At 44.6% G+C, this 15,383-nt stretch overlaps 1 protein-coding gene across 20 annotated transcripts in view; it reads left to right on the top strand.

The window, feature by feature from the left end:
* The window catches only part of ICA1 (islet cell autoantigen 1), a 137,954-nt gene extending 122,816 nt beyond the window's left edge, over positions 1–15,138 (top strand). For 18 of the 20 annotated variants that reach the window (XM_034668228.1, XM_019800276.2, XM_034668236.1 and 15 more), the window contains 3 exons: positions 2,631–2,900; positions 12,509–12,598; positions 14,876–15,138. In XM_034668228.1, coding sequence (XP_034524119.1) covers positions 2,631–2,900; positions 12,509–12,598; positions 14,876–14,997 — 482 coding nt within the window. In that variant the 3' untranslated portion in view covers positions 14,998–15,138. The remainder of the gene's footprint in view (positions 1–2,630; positions 2,901–12,508; positions 12,599–14,875) is intronic. The other 2 variants (XM_034668173.1, XM_034668246.1) reach the window with 1 other exon arrangement.
* Positions 15,139–15,383: the final 245 nt, after the last annotated feature.

Genomic DNA, 15,383 nt, shown 5'->3' with positions numbered 1-15,383 from the left:
AACTCAAGGAAGCCTCTGGCATGTGCCCATCCCTGAGCCAGTCACCATGGCCTGAGAAATGAAGGATGCTGGCCAGCCTAGATGAGGGGTGTTGAGGCACCGTATGTGGTGTCTCACCAGGATCCTGTGGAGAAGGTGTTTTCCAAAAGGGAAAACTAAAGAGGAGGAGGGAAGTAATGCTAAGTTAACAAAACCCACAGAACTCCACTCAATACCCTCGCACATAACCGAAACAGAAAAAACAAAGATAGAGCTTTGGCAGTTTCTGGTTGTTTTTGGAAGGCTCAAAGTTTATTATTTATTGTGGCTGATGTTAATCATGACCTTCCCTGGATTGACATCTTGATGAAGCAGGGAAGCCTCTCCCAGGGTTTGACTTAGCACAGGGCCGTAAAGTGACTTCAGGAAGAATGCACATAATTTCCAGTGCTCATCTAAAGTCATCTCTTCCTCTAGAGTCTACTCTTTGATTTGAATTGGTTCCAATAAAACAGGTTTGGTTCAGCAGTCACCTTTTTTTCAGTCAAGCCAGAAAGTAAAAGGTTTAGGTATTCCAGTCTCAAGTGAAAGCAGAAAGTACTGGAGATTTGTGAAGTTAATATGTGTAAAGGGAGTGACACCGAGAGAGATTGAGAGAGGGAAGGAGGGAGGGCGCATAGCCAGCTGCATGATGAGGGACACAGCCAAGCTTCCTGCCTGTGTTCACATATTTGGGTTGTCCTACCCTACCTACCTACCCTTCCACCACACACAGGCCAAGGTGGGTGCAGGCTGCCCACCCCCCTACTCGGAACTGTCTCGCAAGCCTTTACTAAAATGCCATTTTCCTCATCGTCTCACCACCCCACCTTACAGGCTATGTCTCAGTGCAAATTTCTGTGATAACACACACAATAAGAATACTTAAATTAGAGAGTTGTCCAATTGAAGCGATATTTTGCTGCTATTTTTAAACCATAGTGATAGGAGAGTGACTGAACTCCTCCTTTCCTGGATGTATAGCTAGTCTGCCTAGCACATCAAGAATCCTCTCAATCAGAACACCATTATATTAAGTGTGGTTGAAAATAGATCCAGTAAAGCTGACAGAGAAGCTGTATTCCTTTAAAAAAAAAAAAAAGCCGTCACTTGCTAATTATCTAATATATTAGAGGAAAACCTGTTAATCTCACTTAATATGACAGTATCAGAATTTCAGTGTAGCTCAGAGAAAATATAAATCGTGATTATTCCTTCTCTTCGTGACTTAACAATGTTTGCAGTTTCCATGTGGCATTAGGTACCACAGCAAAGCCACAGTTAACAAGACCATCAGTCCTTGGTGTTCAAAATATGTGGAAAACCCAATGAAAAGGCTTATAGTTTTTCTGGTTAGCGATGCTCCCATTCTACTTGTATTCCCTGTTCAGTTTTTTACGTTCATATTGTAAGAATGGATCTCTTCTTTAAAGTCTCCCTTGTGGGGGCGCCTGGGTGGCTCAGTCTGTTAAACATCTGCCTTCGGCTCAGGTCATAATCCCCGTCGTGATCCCGGGGTCCTGGGGTTGAGCCCTGCTTCAGGCTCCCTGCTCAGTGGAGAGCTTGCTTCTCCCTCTTCTCTGCTGCTCCCCCTGCTTGTGCTCTCTCAGTCTCTCTTTCTCTCTCTCCCTTGCTCACTCTCACTCTATCTCAAATAATAAATAAATCTTAAAGTCTCCCTTGTGGATAGCAATGAGATTTTAAGGTATATTCCTTTTGGTCTTCCTGACAGTGCTTTGAGGTGGGTGTTACTCATATTATAATTTTACACGTGAAAAAACAAGCCCACAAGAGCTAAGGATCTTGCTATCATCAGACAGCAAGTGAAGAATGGTCTCAGGACTTCCCCTCTGGTCTCGTGCTCATTTCAACCCTCCAGGGCTGTGTCTCTGGCCTTCTCTGGGTGGATCCATTACTTGCCCTGTTTTCCTGTAATTCTTTCATTGCTGCCCTCAGGCAAACCAGACCCACCTTTCTTTTGCTTTGGTAAGGACTTGCAGACAGTTGCAGTCGGTTGCAGCAAAGGAGAAATGAAGCCAGAGGCCTTCCCTGGTCTTCCTTGGATGTCCTGACATCCTTTGCTCCTGCCCAGCATGTGACAAGGGTCCTCTCCCCATCCTGGATGACAAGGCAGATTCCCACGTGGTGTGTTGGCTGTGGATTTAGGGCTTGTTGTGTGAGAAGATTCAGGAAGCTATGCAGACAGGGCACTAAAATCTCCCACATGCCTTCAATCCTGGCTTTGCTTCCTGTCTGAGAAATGTTTTGGTGGTAAATTTGCTTTTACATTAAGAGAAAAAACAAAACCTTCGAATTTTGGTGGAAACTGTTTCAGTACAATTCTAATTGTACTGATGGTTAGAAATTCTAATTGTACTGATGGTTAGAAACAGAACTTGCTTTGGAGGAATGGGGATGAGGGACCATGGGACTAGAAATTGAATTCCGAAATTTCTTAAGAGAGGCTATAATGAGAATAATTTATAGTTTGATAAACTTTTTCTTGAATCTAGCTATCACCCAGTCTGTCCCATCCCAGCACCCACTGCATTTACTCCCAAGGGCTTAGGCCCTGGGTGGTGATGTGTTTTGTGCTCTGTTACTTTGATCAGCTTGCCTGGGCCCAATGGCAGGGACCCCAGACCCTGAAGGTGCTGACAAGGATGACCTGCTGCTGTTGAGTGAGATCTTCAACGCTTCCTCCCTGGACGAGGGTGAGTTCAGCAAGGAGTGGGCTGCTGTGTTTGGAGACGACCAGCTGAAGGAGGCAACGCCCACTGTGGCCCCAGCAGAGCCAGACCCCAGGCCCCAGACAGGCTCAGGATTCCTTCCTTCACAGCTTTTAGACCAAAACATGAAAGACTTACAGGCCTCACTACAAGGTATGTACCATGGGGATTGAAATAGCGGTTTTTTTGTTTGTTCATTATTTTTAATTCAAAAGCCTCTTTCTTCCTTCTTTGTCTTTTTAAAATATTTTCTGACTTTTATTTGATATCTAGTGTCTTTTTGTTGCTGTTTTTTCATCTTTGTATTTTTCTTTTATCCAGTGACTTTTTAGTTGAAATCTCAGAATCATATTTGAGCTTTAAGATGTGTTGCAGGGTTTAAGATCTCTTACTTCTCATCATTTTTTCCTCGTGTTCACATTTCCTTTTACTAAAAGGTTAGAGAGGTGGCTCTCATTCTTACTGTCTTGCTCTAATTGTAGACTTTTGCATGGCATACTTTCGAGGATCAGATTGTCTTCACAGTCATGGCCCTATTGGCTTGGCCATTCCTACCCAGACAGTTCTCTACACTGTTATAGTCATGCCATCTTTCTGGGTGCCAAGTAACATCCCACTGGGCTGCTTAACTCTTCTCACATTGAATTTTATCTTGCTGCTTGCTGTGTCTCCTACCTGGCCCACCCCTCCCCTGAGGATGCTCTCAGCTCAGCTATTTCCGTTGTTTCTGAAACACGTGGCCCAATAGCCCCACGCATCTCGGCCACAGAAGAAATACAGTTGCCACACTGATCATCTGTGGCCAGCAACATTGGTCAGGCTTCAAGGCACGCTGGCTGAGAACTACCGGCCTGGGGAGCACATGGATTTAGAGTGCAGAACTCAAACTCAGACTGAAATTGAAGTTTTTAAGTTCAAGTTTCTAAACAGACCTTGGGAAGGAAACTGTTTTCTGGTATTTCAACACCTCTTTCCTTCTTTCATGTCACCTTAATTGTAAGACAGGAATCGCTATTAAGAAATTCTCAAATTGTTTTGGTTTTTCCATGAATTTCGGCTATCTCCTTAATAAGTGTTTATCTGGCATTTAAAGCTGAGAACAAACAGCAGAGCTGGAATGATTAAGTAATTATGAGCTATTAAAAAACCTCAGGTCTTTGGAGATGAGATCATGGACACAGCAGGAGCTGGTGGGCAAGACCAAAAAAAGGTCTTCCCTCTTATTTTATGAAATACACCCTTCCTTTTATTGTCTTCTGTGAGTCCCATTTTATAGCCATGTCGTTTATTTTCAGTAACGGAGTTAGAGAGATAGGAAGGATAAATGGAATCCAAAAATACTTCACCCTGAGTCTCACCCCTGGGTTTCGCCATCTCTTTCACGGAGCTGCAGATGAGCAATGCAGCCAGTGACTTGAGTTTCACCCCCACCCACCTGCGGTGGAGGTGCTGACAAGCCGTGGGAGAGTTGGAAGGCCAGAGCCAGGATCCACTACTCAGATCTTGGGGCTGCTGGAGACTCTCCAGCTGTGCTACAAGATGAACCCCATTCACGCCCCCAGCTATGAAGACACTAGGGCCCCTGCTGCCCACAGGAATGGTGGTGGCAGTGCTCCCACTTAGCTTGGGTGGCTGAGTATCATTCACTTGTGAGTGGCCCCCACTGACAGCTGAGAAGTCAGAGCTCCACGCCCTCTTCCTGAGCAGGCAGAGTGAGACCTAAGCTCAGGGCCCATGGCCGCGAATTATGCCTGAGAGTTATGACAGAAGTGGTGGCTGTGGGCTTCGTACTTTAGCCTTGTCCCAGATCCAAGGAAACAGCACTGGAGTAACTCAGGGTCTAAGGAGGGAGTGTTCTGACGGTGAGAAATGTAAGCTTGTTGTGGAAAGAGGTATTCTTGTACTGGTAGAGAGAGGTACTACCAAGGGAGGTCATTTATTTCTCAAGCAACCAAAATCTCACTTAACATTGCCACCCTACTCCTAGCTCCTTAGCAAGTGTCTCATTGATTTAACAGAAATTTGTTGGGTCCTTCTGGTGCCAGGCACTGGAGATTCATCAGAGAATATAACAGAAAAGGCTTCTGCCTTCCCATAACTCACGTTCTAATGAAGAGGAGGTAATGGATAATAAACATAATAAAAAAAAAAATCACAGAGTAGGTTAGAAAGTGATTGGTATTATGGAGAAAAGGAAAAATAGAACCAGGGGGATAGAGAGTGTTGGCTGGATGGCCAGGCAGGTCAGGCTGTGGAACTCAATAGGATTCACATGGAGAAGATGAGATCTGAGCAGACTTGCAGGAGGTGAGGGAATTGGCCATGGGAGGAAGGGGACAGAGGGAACCCAGTGCCAGTCAGTGCCTAAGGCAGAACATGCCTGGTGTGGTCAGGGGTCTTCAGGAAGAGCTCTGTGGTTGGAGTGAGGCAGGGAGTCAGAGGCTTGGCCACACAGGGCTTCCTAGCCTTTGGGAGAACCTGGGCCTTTTTTTGGGTCCCAGGCAAAATTGGGAACCATCACAGTGTCTTGGACCAATGATGGACATGATCTGATTTAACCATTTAAAAGGATCATCCTGGCTGCTTAAATTTTCCTTTTCTCTGCTGATGTTCTGTGAAGACCAGTGTTAAAGGAGTTGTTTTCTTACCTCTGAGTTATCCTGTTTCCTCTGCATGCCAACAGCCACAAATGAATGTCTATGGAACTCAAAATGACTGGGAAAAAAAAAAAAAGTGGAACCCAAGTGCTTGAAAGAGGAAGCCCATTTAGCTTCTCCCACACCTATGGATTCCCAACAGGTGCTCCCACAATTCTAGCCCTGATGCTGCCCTGATGCAGGGAACCTTCAAAACAGATGTGGTACAAATAAAGAACAGCCACCCCGCTTCGATGACCAATCATGTAATCTAGTTACAACCACCTTCCATGCTTTTGTCAGGACTTTCCCCACCCCCTTAAAAAAGAGGAAAAGATGAGTATTGGCTCTAGATTGTTTTTATTACATCCATGGTCTAGAAAGTCCCTCTATATACATGAATTGCAAAAGCATCTAAGTAACTGTTAAACTTCTGACTCCTCATATTGAAACTGCTTCCCCTGATTATCCAGATCATCTCAAAAGCCAAATTAAATAAACAACGGAAACAAATAAGTATTCAAACACAGCATGGAGTAGAAAGGCTCGCTGGCATGTTGGTTTAGTAAAACAAGCAGTGGCAGAGAGTTAACTTACCTAATCCTCACCACACCCTTCCCCGGCAGGTACTATCATCATTTCCTTTTTAGGGCCCGGGAAACTGAGGAACAGAGGAGCTAGGTAATTTGCCTGAGATCATACATCTGGTAGGAGGCAGACAGATTGTGAACCTGAGCCATCTGACTCTGGAGTCTGAGCCTTTCACCATTCTGTGCGGTTGTCTCTCTGTACCAAGTCTCTGATGGCGAGTATGACTCTTCAGTGGATTCCTTCAGGCCTCTCCTTGGATGCTCCCAGAAGAGCAGGACTTGTCATGATTAGCCTGGCCCTGCGTTTCCTGGACACACACAGAGACCAAGGACAAGCGGTTGCCATGGAGGAGGAATGTGGTTGTGGGGAGGTAGGGTCCCTGTCGACCACAAAAATTGGATGATGTTCCAGAATAGAATATTTGAAATCAAGACTGTCTATAGAATCTTCGCCTGTGCTAGCAACCACCCACATCTTCCCTGTAGTGCATTCCTGCTCAGGTTCACCACCATTGTCCTAGTTCTCTGTGAGGTCCAGGTGGGGCTGCATCCTCCAGGTCAGAGTGTCAAGAGAACTGAGGGGAACACTCCAGGCTCCAGCTGCAGCAACCTCTGTTCTTCCCTCCCCCTCTGCATTTCCCTCCCCTTCTCCCCTCCTCACTTCTCCTTCACCTCTTCTTTCTCCTCCCGTCCTGATCTCCCCATTTCCCTCTGCTGCCCTCCCTCCTTTCTTTGTGCACTCTCCTACCTCTGCTCCCCTGTGCTCTGGGAGCATAGAAAGGAAGGGAGATTTAGTAAGATAACAATTATTTTTTCCTCCTCCTCTCCCCACCCCAGCTTCAAGCTCTAGGAGAGCAAACATAGCAACTTACATTTAGGATGAAGTTGGGCTGAACATTTAGAAGAGAAGTTGATTTTATGTAGGATTTCTAAGACTTTCTGAAGTTACCAGCACGATAAGGACTGGGGTTTCCTGTGTCATAGAGTGTTGAGAAAATGGTACCTTCTGGAGGCCTCTTAAAGTAACTAAAAAGAGACCTGGCCAGAGGGGTTGCCCACGGTGGAGGCAAGGTGAGGCTGATAAGCCTCATTTGACATTCTTCTCCATTCTCCGCCAATACCCCAAATTTAATTTAGAAATAGACACTGATACTGAAAAGACTACCATCTGCTCAAAATAAATGCACCAGGACATCTTTTAATTTAGGATTCTGCAAACCAAAGTTAGGAGTCTTGTTCCACATTCTCACAGACATAACAGCCCTGAGTTCCTTCTGGATATTCTTTTGTTTGACACGATGCCTAGGTGCTGTTGCCATCTGGGTGGGTATCTATTTAGGGCTAATGTAATGTCAAGCTTTGCATTATCGCACATTCACCTTTCCTCAAACTAAGCTCACCTCTTGCCATTCCTGGCTTAACCTGGTTCCAGGTAAATGACATTTCTGGGGCTCAAATGATGAGAAGGAGAAGACTGTGGGGTGCAGTTGGAGTTTGAACACGGAGTAGGTGCTCCTGGCATGAGCCAGTAGAATTTTTGTTCCATTAAAGAAGCAGCCTGTTGAGGAGCACCCACTGGTCTTAGATTGTGCAGAATGTAAGTGCCTCGGTTAATCCATAAAAGGAGCCTTGATGATCATCTACTCCACCCTCATTTTATAGATGAGGAAATCAGGAAATCCCAGATAGGTCTTGTGACTTGCCAAGTTGTTGCAGTTTTATATCCACCATTTGCATAAGTTCTGAACTCTTCAGCTTGGCTTACAAGGTCCTTGAGGACCTGACCCCGGTCCCATTCCTGCCTACACTTCCCACACCTTTACTTAGCATGACTTAATAACCTTGTTTTGCCAGAGACCCATGTATTATGTCAGAAAGCTGGACTCTAGCCATATCAAACTTGAGTGAGTCTGGCACATGCTCTCTCTCCTCCTTAGAGCGTGTCTCCCACCTCACACCCATGATGCTTGCTTTCCCTGATTAAGTTCTCATCCTTCAGGTTCTCAGCTTCAATGTCATTTCATCCAGGGAGGCTTCCTTGACTCCCTTTCCCCGCCAGCAGTCAGGGTTAGGTGTTTCTGCCTCCATTCCCTTTACACCCAGTGCTTACTCATTCCTCTTCTCTCACATCATTGTAAGGTTGGTGTAATTTTCTGTCTCTTGCTTTTGGTTGTCATGGGCCGGGCCCATGTTTGTGTTGCTCAGTATCATATTTCCAGAACATGGCTGAGTGCCTGGAATACGATAGATGTTCAAAAAAGGACTGGATGGATGGATGGATGGATGGATGGATGGATGGATGGATGACAAGAAGGGAGGGGGAGAACAACAGACATTGAATCACTATGCGCAAAGAAAGCAATCCTAAACTAATCTCAGGCGTTGTTCCTCATGTCTCAGGATCTGTACCAAACTTCATATTCAGCTTAGATTTATTGGTGGCCTGCTCTCTCTAGCCTCTGTGCTCTCTGGTTTCTCCTACAAGATGCCATTTTATTCATACAACAACCTTATGAGGCAGGAATTTTTATCCACCCTTTGCAGATATGGAAACTGGGGCTCAGAAGGGGAAATATGGATGGCAGGGTGGTGCTTGGCTACCATGACTGTGGTGTTCCTACTTTCCCCTTCACTGCCAACCCCACCCCAACGCCCCCCGGGCTGTGATCATCAACCCAGCTCCGACTTTTGCTCTCCCAGCTAGTGAAATTGCGTTCATGGTAAAGTGCTCCTCTGGATGGAGTTTTGTTGGCTTCACTTGCTGCTCTAACTGGCCAGTGTTATTTCTGGCTGATTTATATTTTCCCTTATGTAAGTAAAAGGGGCAGGATTGCTCCAATAAAATTTTATATGTGTTTTCTGCAAATGGGTAGCACAGTTAACATATCAAAGGGTCTGTGAGCTAGGATCGTCATTTTGTTCACAGAGCTCTCAGCGCTTGCTCTGCGGCCCCCACCCTTCACCACCCTTTCCTGACACAATTACTCTAAGATGGGGAGACATCTTTCTAGCCATACCTTCATGTTAAAAACGCCTCAGCCAACTAACAGCAACTAGAGAACAGTTGATGGCAATTACAGGAATATTAGCTACACTAAGTTCTCTTTAAATAGCATTTTTTCCTGACAGAAACCAAGACATTTGAAATCTGGCTTGGCATTCCATCCATAATTACTCTCATTGCACCCCTCCCCTAAATAATTCCCAAAGTGATATGAGTGAGGGTGACATTGCAGCTGAGCTTAGTGTTTTCTTTCCTTTTCTCTTAGCTGGTGTCCCAGCCATACCATTTTCTCTCTCATGCACATATAGTCCATTGTTAGACTTACACTTAATAGCTGTTCTAAGGAACAATGTGACTTGGCAAACTGTCTGTTGTTTCTGCCTCTCACTATGGGGCAAGGGAATAATGATACCCTGTGTCTTTGTGAAAATTCTGAGGTATGTTGTCACCATCATCTTAGTCCCCAGAGAGGGCATGTCTTCAGACTCATCCTTCACGGACTCTGCTCCAGAGAATCCCTCAAATCCAGAGATTCTAGATGTTACTTGTATGGTTCATGAGTGTTTAGGTGAACAATTAAATTAAATAATCCACAGTTAAAATGAATCAAATTAGAAGCCATTTATTGTCTTTATAAAGGAATATGCCATTATAATCCTTGAAGTGATAGGTTTGAAATATGATTTATATTTCTGGTACATTTAAAATATGGCTTGATATACAGACATTTTATTTATTTATAACTTTTTAGGAACATGCCTGTTATGTAAAGTGAGGGGAGCTCCATTTTGACATGTAGATTTATTTCTGCCTCCTTTAGGAATGTGTTCCATTTTGTACTCAGAAAAATACAATGCTTTGAACCTGCCTTGCTTTTCGAATGTTCTCTGCAACCATTTTAAAAAATGAATGTTGTGCATATTTTTGAAAAGGGAAGAATTACCTCATGGCATTCCCACTGTATCAAATAGCATACAGAGATCAGGGAGGGGTTGACTTCTATACCTCTCATTTGGCTTTGCTCTGTGAGTCGGTTCAGATTCTCTCTGGAAGTGGGGGACTCCTTGAACTCAGAGAGCTTGAAACTGCAGGACCTGAGGAGGTGGGGTTTTGAGACAGACTTCTCTGTTTCCTAGGAGGGCCTCTGTCTTTGTCTGGCTCTGGCCTCAGCCAAGATGACCTGATCTTGATGGACATGGTGACCCTTGCAGCCTCCTTGGAGACCACCTATGACGGTGCTTCCCAAACTTGCACTTATGTAACAATCACTGGGGGGGTTGTTCAAACAGTTTCCTGGACTCTCCCCCTAGGGATTCGGATTCACTGGGTCAGGGTTGGCCCTGGTAACTTGCATTTCTAGCCAGCTCACAGGTGGTGCCCATGCTGTTGGTGTGGCCACCACACTTTAAGAACCATTGCTCTAAGAGATTGAGGCCAGGCTTGTAGGGGTTGGTGGAAAGGTTCCATGGGCTCTGCCAAGCACAGGTGGGTCTTGACTACATTTGGTGGTGGGGACAGCGTTATAGGGAAAAGGGTAAAATTTACTCAGTTACATTCTACCTCTTTTACCTTTATTTGGCATACTGTGGATCCATAGCTCTAACTTCCCACATTGACTGCTGTTTTATGTGATTTGTGCTTTGAAGTAATGCTCATCGGCCAGTTATCTAGGAACTAGGGAGGTTATGTTACTCCTGGATTACTCCAAATACAAGTCAGTTTTATAAACTGCTTTTTTAAACTATAATTTACATGCCATAAAAATCAGCCATTGTAAAAGTGATTCAAGGATTTCTGCTAAATTTATATTGGGCAATAATCACTGTAGTCCAGCGTTTGAACATCTCCATTATCGCAGAAAGCTCCTTCAGAATCTGGTGCTTTTGATTGTTTATGAATTATGTTAATTATATATTCAAATACCTTCCCAATGAAGAGTAATACTTTTAAAAACCCTGTCTATGTTTGCATTGTTTTAGATCCAATAGATAGATCACAGGCCACCTGTTTCGTTTGTCATTGGTTAGTCTTCATAGAGAAGTTTGTGTGCCACTTGCCCAAAACGAAATAATTCAGCCAGTGAGTATTACAGCATCTACTGTGCCAAGCATTGTTTTGCCATCTTTTAAAGTAATATTTTATAAGTGTACTTCTCATGGTTTAAGAATATTCTCCAAGAGTTTATCCTAATGCAATAGTCATCGTGTGCCAGACGGTGCACTAAAGGATGAATAATATGTGATTCCTGCCTTCAGGAGATTCACAATTCCAGGAAGTGACACAAAAATGCAAACTAATAAATACAGTAAGATTCACTACTTAAGTCTCCTATTAGGCATCTTAGGATAATGGCAGGGGAAATTAATAGCATGAAATTCTGTCATTTTTGTGGCATAGACTCTGTGACTTTCTTGCTCCAGAAGTTGGTTTCACTGCCGCAGCTGAACTGTGCCATCCAAACATGTTGTCTCATGAGGGCCTTATCAGAGACAAAACCTTCTCTGAAGAAAACGCTAGAGCCAGAGCAACCCAGTAAAAGGATACAGTTTTAACAATGCTGGACCCAGCAGTGGTGCATCATCTGATGGTCTGTGTTTCACAGTGAGAGTCAAGAATGCACTTAGTCCACAGCACCCTTCCTATACTGCATTAGGGTTATGGAGCACGTTGAAGAAACAATTTCTTGTCTCACTGAGAAGACAGGACTTCCACACCAAGAATTAAAGCAGACGTGCAAAGAAATATTTGGTAAAGTTCTAAATTAAATGCAAGCCATACCCAAATATCTAGCACACGTAGTGAATGCCCTGGGAAATGAGGCTTGCTTCCCCCAAAGCAGGACTGCCGAATGCCACGTACATAGGAGGGGCGGGCAGAGCGCTGGGACGTTACAGATTGTTGGGTTACACAGGCTAAATGCCAGTGTAAAATACAGCATCAAGTTAAGGGGGAGCTTTCTTTCCCCTCGTGTATTTGGACTAGACTACCATTTGTTTCTTTGTATTAACTGAACTTCCTAATTTAAATGAGCCAGATAGAAAATAAATGAGCTGGATCATAACAAAGTAGAGAAAACCTGCAGTTTATTAGTTATATTGCTGGATTTCCTGGTGGTCACTTTTTTAAGCTTTCTCCATTTATGACAGAAAAGCAAGGCACTTGATTTCCTTGGAATGCTATGGATAATCTTTGGTGTGACCATGAAGTGATGTTACTTGAGAAGAAAAATGGGCATAGAGCTAAAAGAAAAAAAAAAGTGTTTTAACCTTAGCAATTTCACCAAAAAATTTTTTTTCATAATCTGTTCTTTTCCCTAATTTTCCATATTTATGAATTGGGCATGATTATTCATATCTACTGTCCCCTCAAACCTATCCCAGGTATGAGAATCATGGCAGAAGGGCCTTGTCGCACCACCCTTTCCCTTTCTTTGGAGGCCCCTGTGGGTGAGACCGTGTGTGCGCCCAGCAACTGGCGGGGCAGTGTGTCTGCTCTTCCCTAGACCTAACCACCTCTGGTTTTGAACATTAGGCTGGTCAGAGAGCAATGTCAGTCCTCCTCCTACTCCATGGCCAGCGCCACAGGCAAGCAGTCCAAATGACAACAGCCCTGCAATGAAAGGTAATATAGTGTTTTATTCCCTGGAAATGACAGTTGCCTTCCTTTCAACTGGCCTAACACTATTTTCTGTCTTTCCTTACTAATTTCTATTTGAGCACCCGAGGGTGCAAATCAGGGGCTACAAGGGTGGAGAGTTTTACATTCTGACTTTTTCAGGCATAGTGTCCTAATTAATAATTCCCTTTATCAAACCAAATGAGGAGGAATCAAATACCCATCTCCACGTGACTGGGTGCTGCCCAAGATCAGGTGGATACAGCAAGGTAGGAAAGGACACTGAGGCTTGCTATCTTTAACTGAAAATACCATTGCCACCACCAAACGAGGCATTTAATGAGTGCTTCTCGGAAAGAGCCGGCTTTCCTTAGTTGTCACAGGAGGGCCTTTCAAGCTCGTGGGACTGTTCTTTTGTGAGATAGGCCCCCAAAGAGAACATTTACTTAACTGAAGATCTCTGTATTTGCAGCTGCCTCTCTCTTCCTTTGGTCATCACCCACTCTGCCTGTGTTGAAGTAACAGGAAGTGTCTTTATCATCCAGAAGCATTCCCATGGTGTTCTTATAGGTCTTGTGCATTTGTACCTGGTTTCCCAAACTCCAGCAGTGGAGGTCTAGGGAATGTGAGGGCTGCCTCCGAAGTCCAGTCGCCTGACTCCTCCTAGCAAGGCCATAGCTACTCTCTGAGGGCTGCCCTAGACCTTTGGGACGGTAGGAGGAAGGGGGAATGGGTGTAGCATAATTTTGCTGGAGATATCTTTAAGATATCTCGAAATTCCCTATCAAGACTAGAGAAAGACTCATCCTCTTTAAATCAGTTTTGCCCCATAGTTTCTTGTATGGCCTCCTACATTACTAAAGATGAGTTATTCCCTTTTTTAGAAGTTGTTCCCACTCCACTACCCAATCAAACTATATTGAGATCTCTTAAGTCTGTTTATCATATCAAACTAAGCCGAGTGTTCTGCGGGTTAACTGCACGTGGAGTTCAATTAATGTTAAACAGTAATAACTTGCATGTTACCAACTAGCCTTGCTTGCAGTAATTTTTATGTCTATNACGTGGAATTCAATTAATGTTAAACAGTAATAACTTGCATGTTACCAACTAGCCTTGCTTGCAGTAATTTTTATGTCTATAATAGATGCATTGATTATCTCATGATAAAGTAATCTATGAGAGATTTTAAAAAAAGACAGGAATCAGAAGTATACCATGATTGGCACATTATCTTAACATTTCAGTGACATTTTCATGAAAAGACCAAAGGCCCTGTTGATGTGGGATAATCCCATCACCACTCCCATTAATCTGGCATAATCTCTTAGCAGCTTGTCCCACCATCATTTTCCAGACTCTTTAAACCAGATGGCAAGCACATTCCTAGCCGCTCTCAGGGAGAAGGATAACCTGTCAGACATTTTCCTTGTGCTTTTGATACTCCCACCTGTTGGGGAAGGGAAAAAAGCCTGGGTCATCCAAGCCAATGAACTTCGATCCTCATGTGGAATGATTTATATAGAGAAGAGCCCCCAGCTTATGTAGAAATCACTTGCATCAGGCACTCATTTGAAAATATTCTCATCTGGAAAAGAATTTGCTTCTCTAATTGTGTCATTCGAGAAGTTAAGAGGGCAGGTGGTTCAGAGGAAGAGCAGCTGAAGGGAGTATCCAGTGAGGGTGAAGTGGAAGGGGGTGTGGGGGCAGTTTAGAGCCCAGCAGGAGAAGGGGGGCATGTCAAAGGCCTCCTTCCTCTGACAGGAGAGGGTAAAAGAAGGCAGTGACCCTGAGAAAGGAGGAGCAGCCAGGCCTAGGTGCCAACCCTCCTCTCGGCCTGGAAGGTGTGGCCACAGTATTTCCCTTGACCCAGCAGATTTGAAAAGAATCCTCCAGCGGACACTGGAAGGCACCTTGCTTCCTCAGCCATTCAGTCCGATTTCTGAAATCACAGTGGTATTTTCTGCTTGTTTTGAAGCAGCACGGTCTGAGGTTTTGGGCAGCTTGGTGGGCGGTGCCGTCCACTGGAGCCGGGGGTACAGGTGTGGGTTAACACTGGGCTCCTTCTTCACTGAGCTTTAGGCCGTGGTTTAGAATGTTTCTCAGCCAACCCACAGGGAGACATGGGATTCCCTAACTAGTTCTAGAGGCAGAGTGTAGTGGGATTTGCCTGACTGAGCAGCATCCCCCCTTTTCAAGGGGGGCCTGGACACACCTGCCTGCCGCATGGCGAAGGGGGCCTTTGGAAGGGGCCAGCATTCATGTTTTCTCTTCTCTCTCCAGAGCCTACGAAGGCTGCCTCGGACCTGACTGCCTGGTTCAGCCTCTTTGCTGACCTCGACCCATTATCAAATCCTGATGCTGTTGGGAAAACCGATAAAGAACACGAATTGCTCAATGCATGAGTCTGCAGCCTCACAGAGGGAGCCCACGTGCCCAACTCCTGGGCCACACACCTGGGGGCACGCAGACATATGAAGTGATCAGTATGCTGTTTTAATATTTACGTGCCATTTTAATAAAACGAGAGGGTCAGAGGCCCTGTTTATATTGGTATAATTATTTACTCTTATTTGGTATAAAGGGTTTGAGTGTATTCTCTATGTGGATCTAACAATACTGGATTGTCCAGGGGCAGTTTCCAGGCTGCCTGCTCTCCTGCCAACATCTGCATCATGGCTGCTGATGTGCACTGGGATACTGTGAGATCCAAGTTCAAACCATAGACCTGTTCTGTGTTAGGTTTTAATAATGAGTCCTGTAGCCTCAGAGGCAGCAGGAGGCTAACAGA

Source organism: Ailuropoda melanoleuca, chromosome 1, assembly GCF_002007445.2.
Source record: "Ailuropoda melanoleuca isolate Jingjing chromosome 1, ASM200744v2, whole genome shotgun sequence".
Taxonomy (NCBI): Eukaryota; Metazoa; Chordata; class Mammalia; order Carnivora; family Ursidae; genus Ailuropoda; species Ailuropoda melanoleuca.
This window is presented reverse-complemented; position numbering and strand designations above follow the sequence as displayed.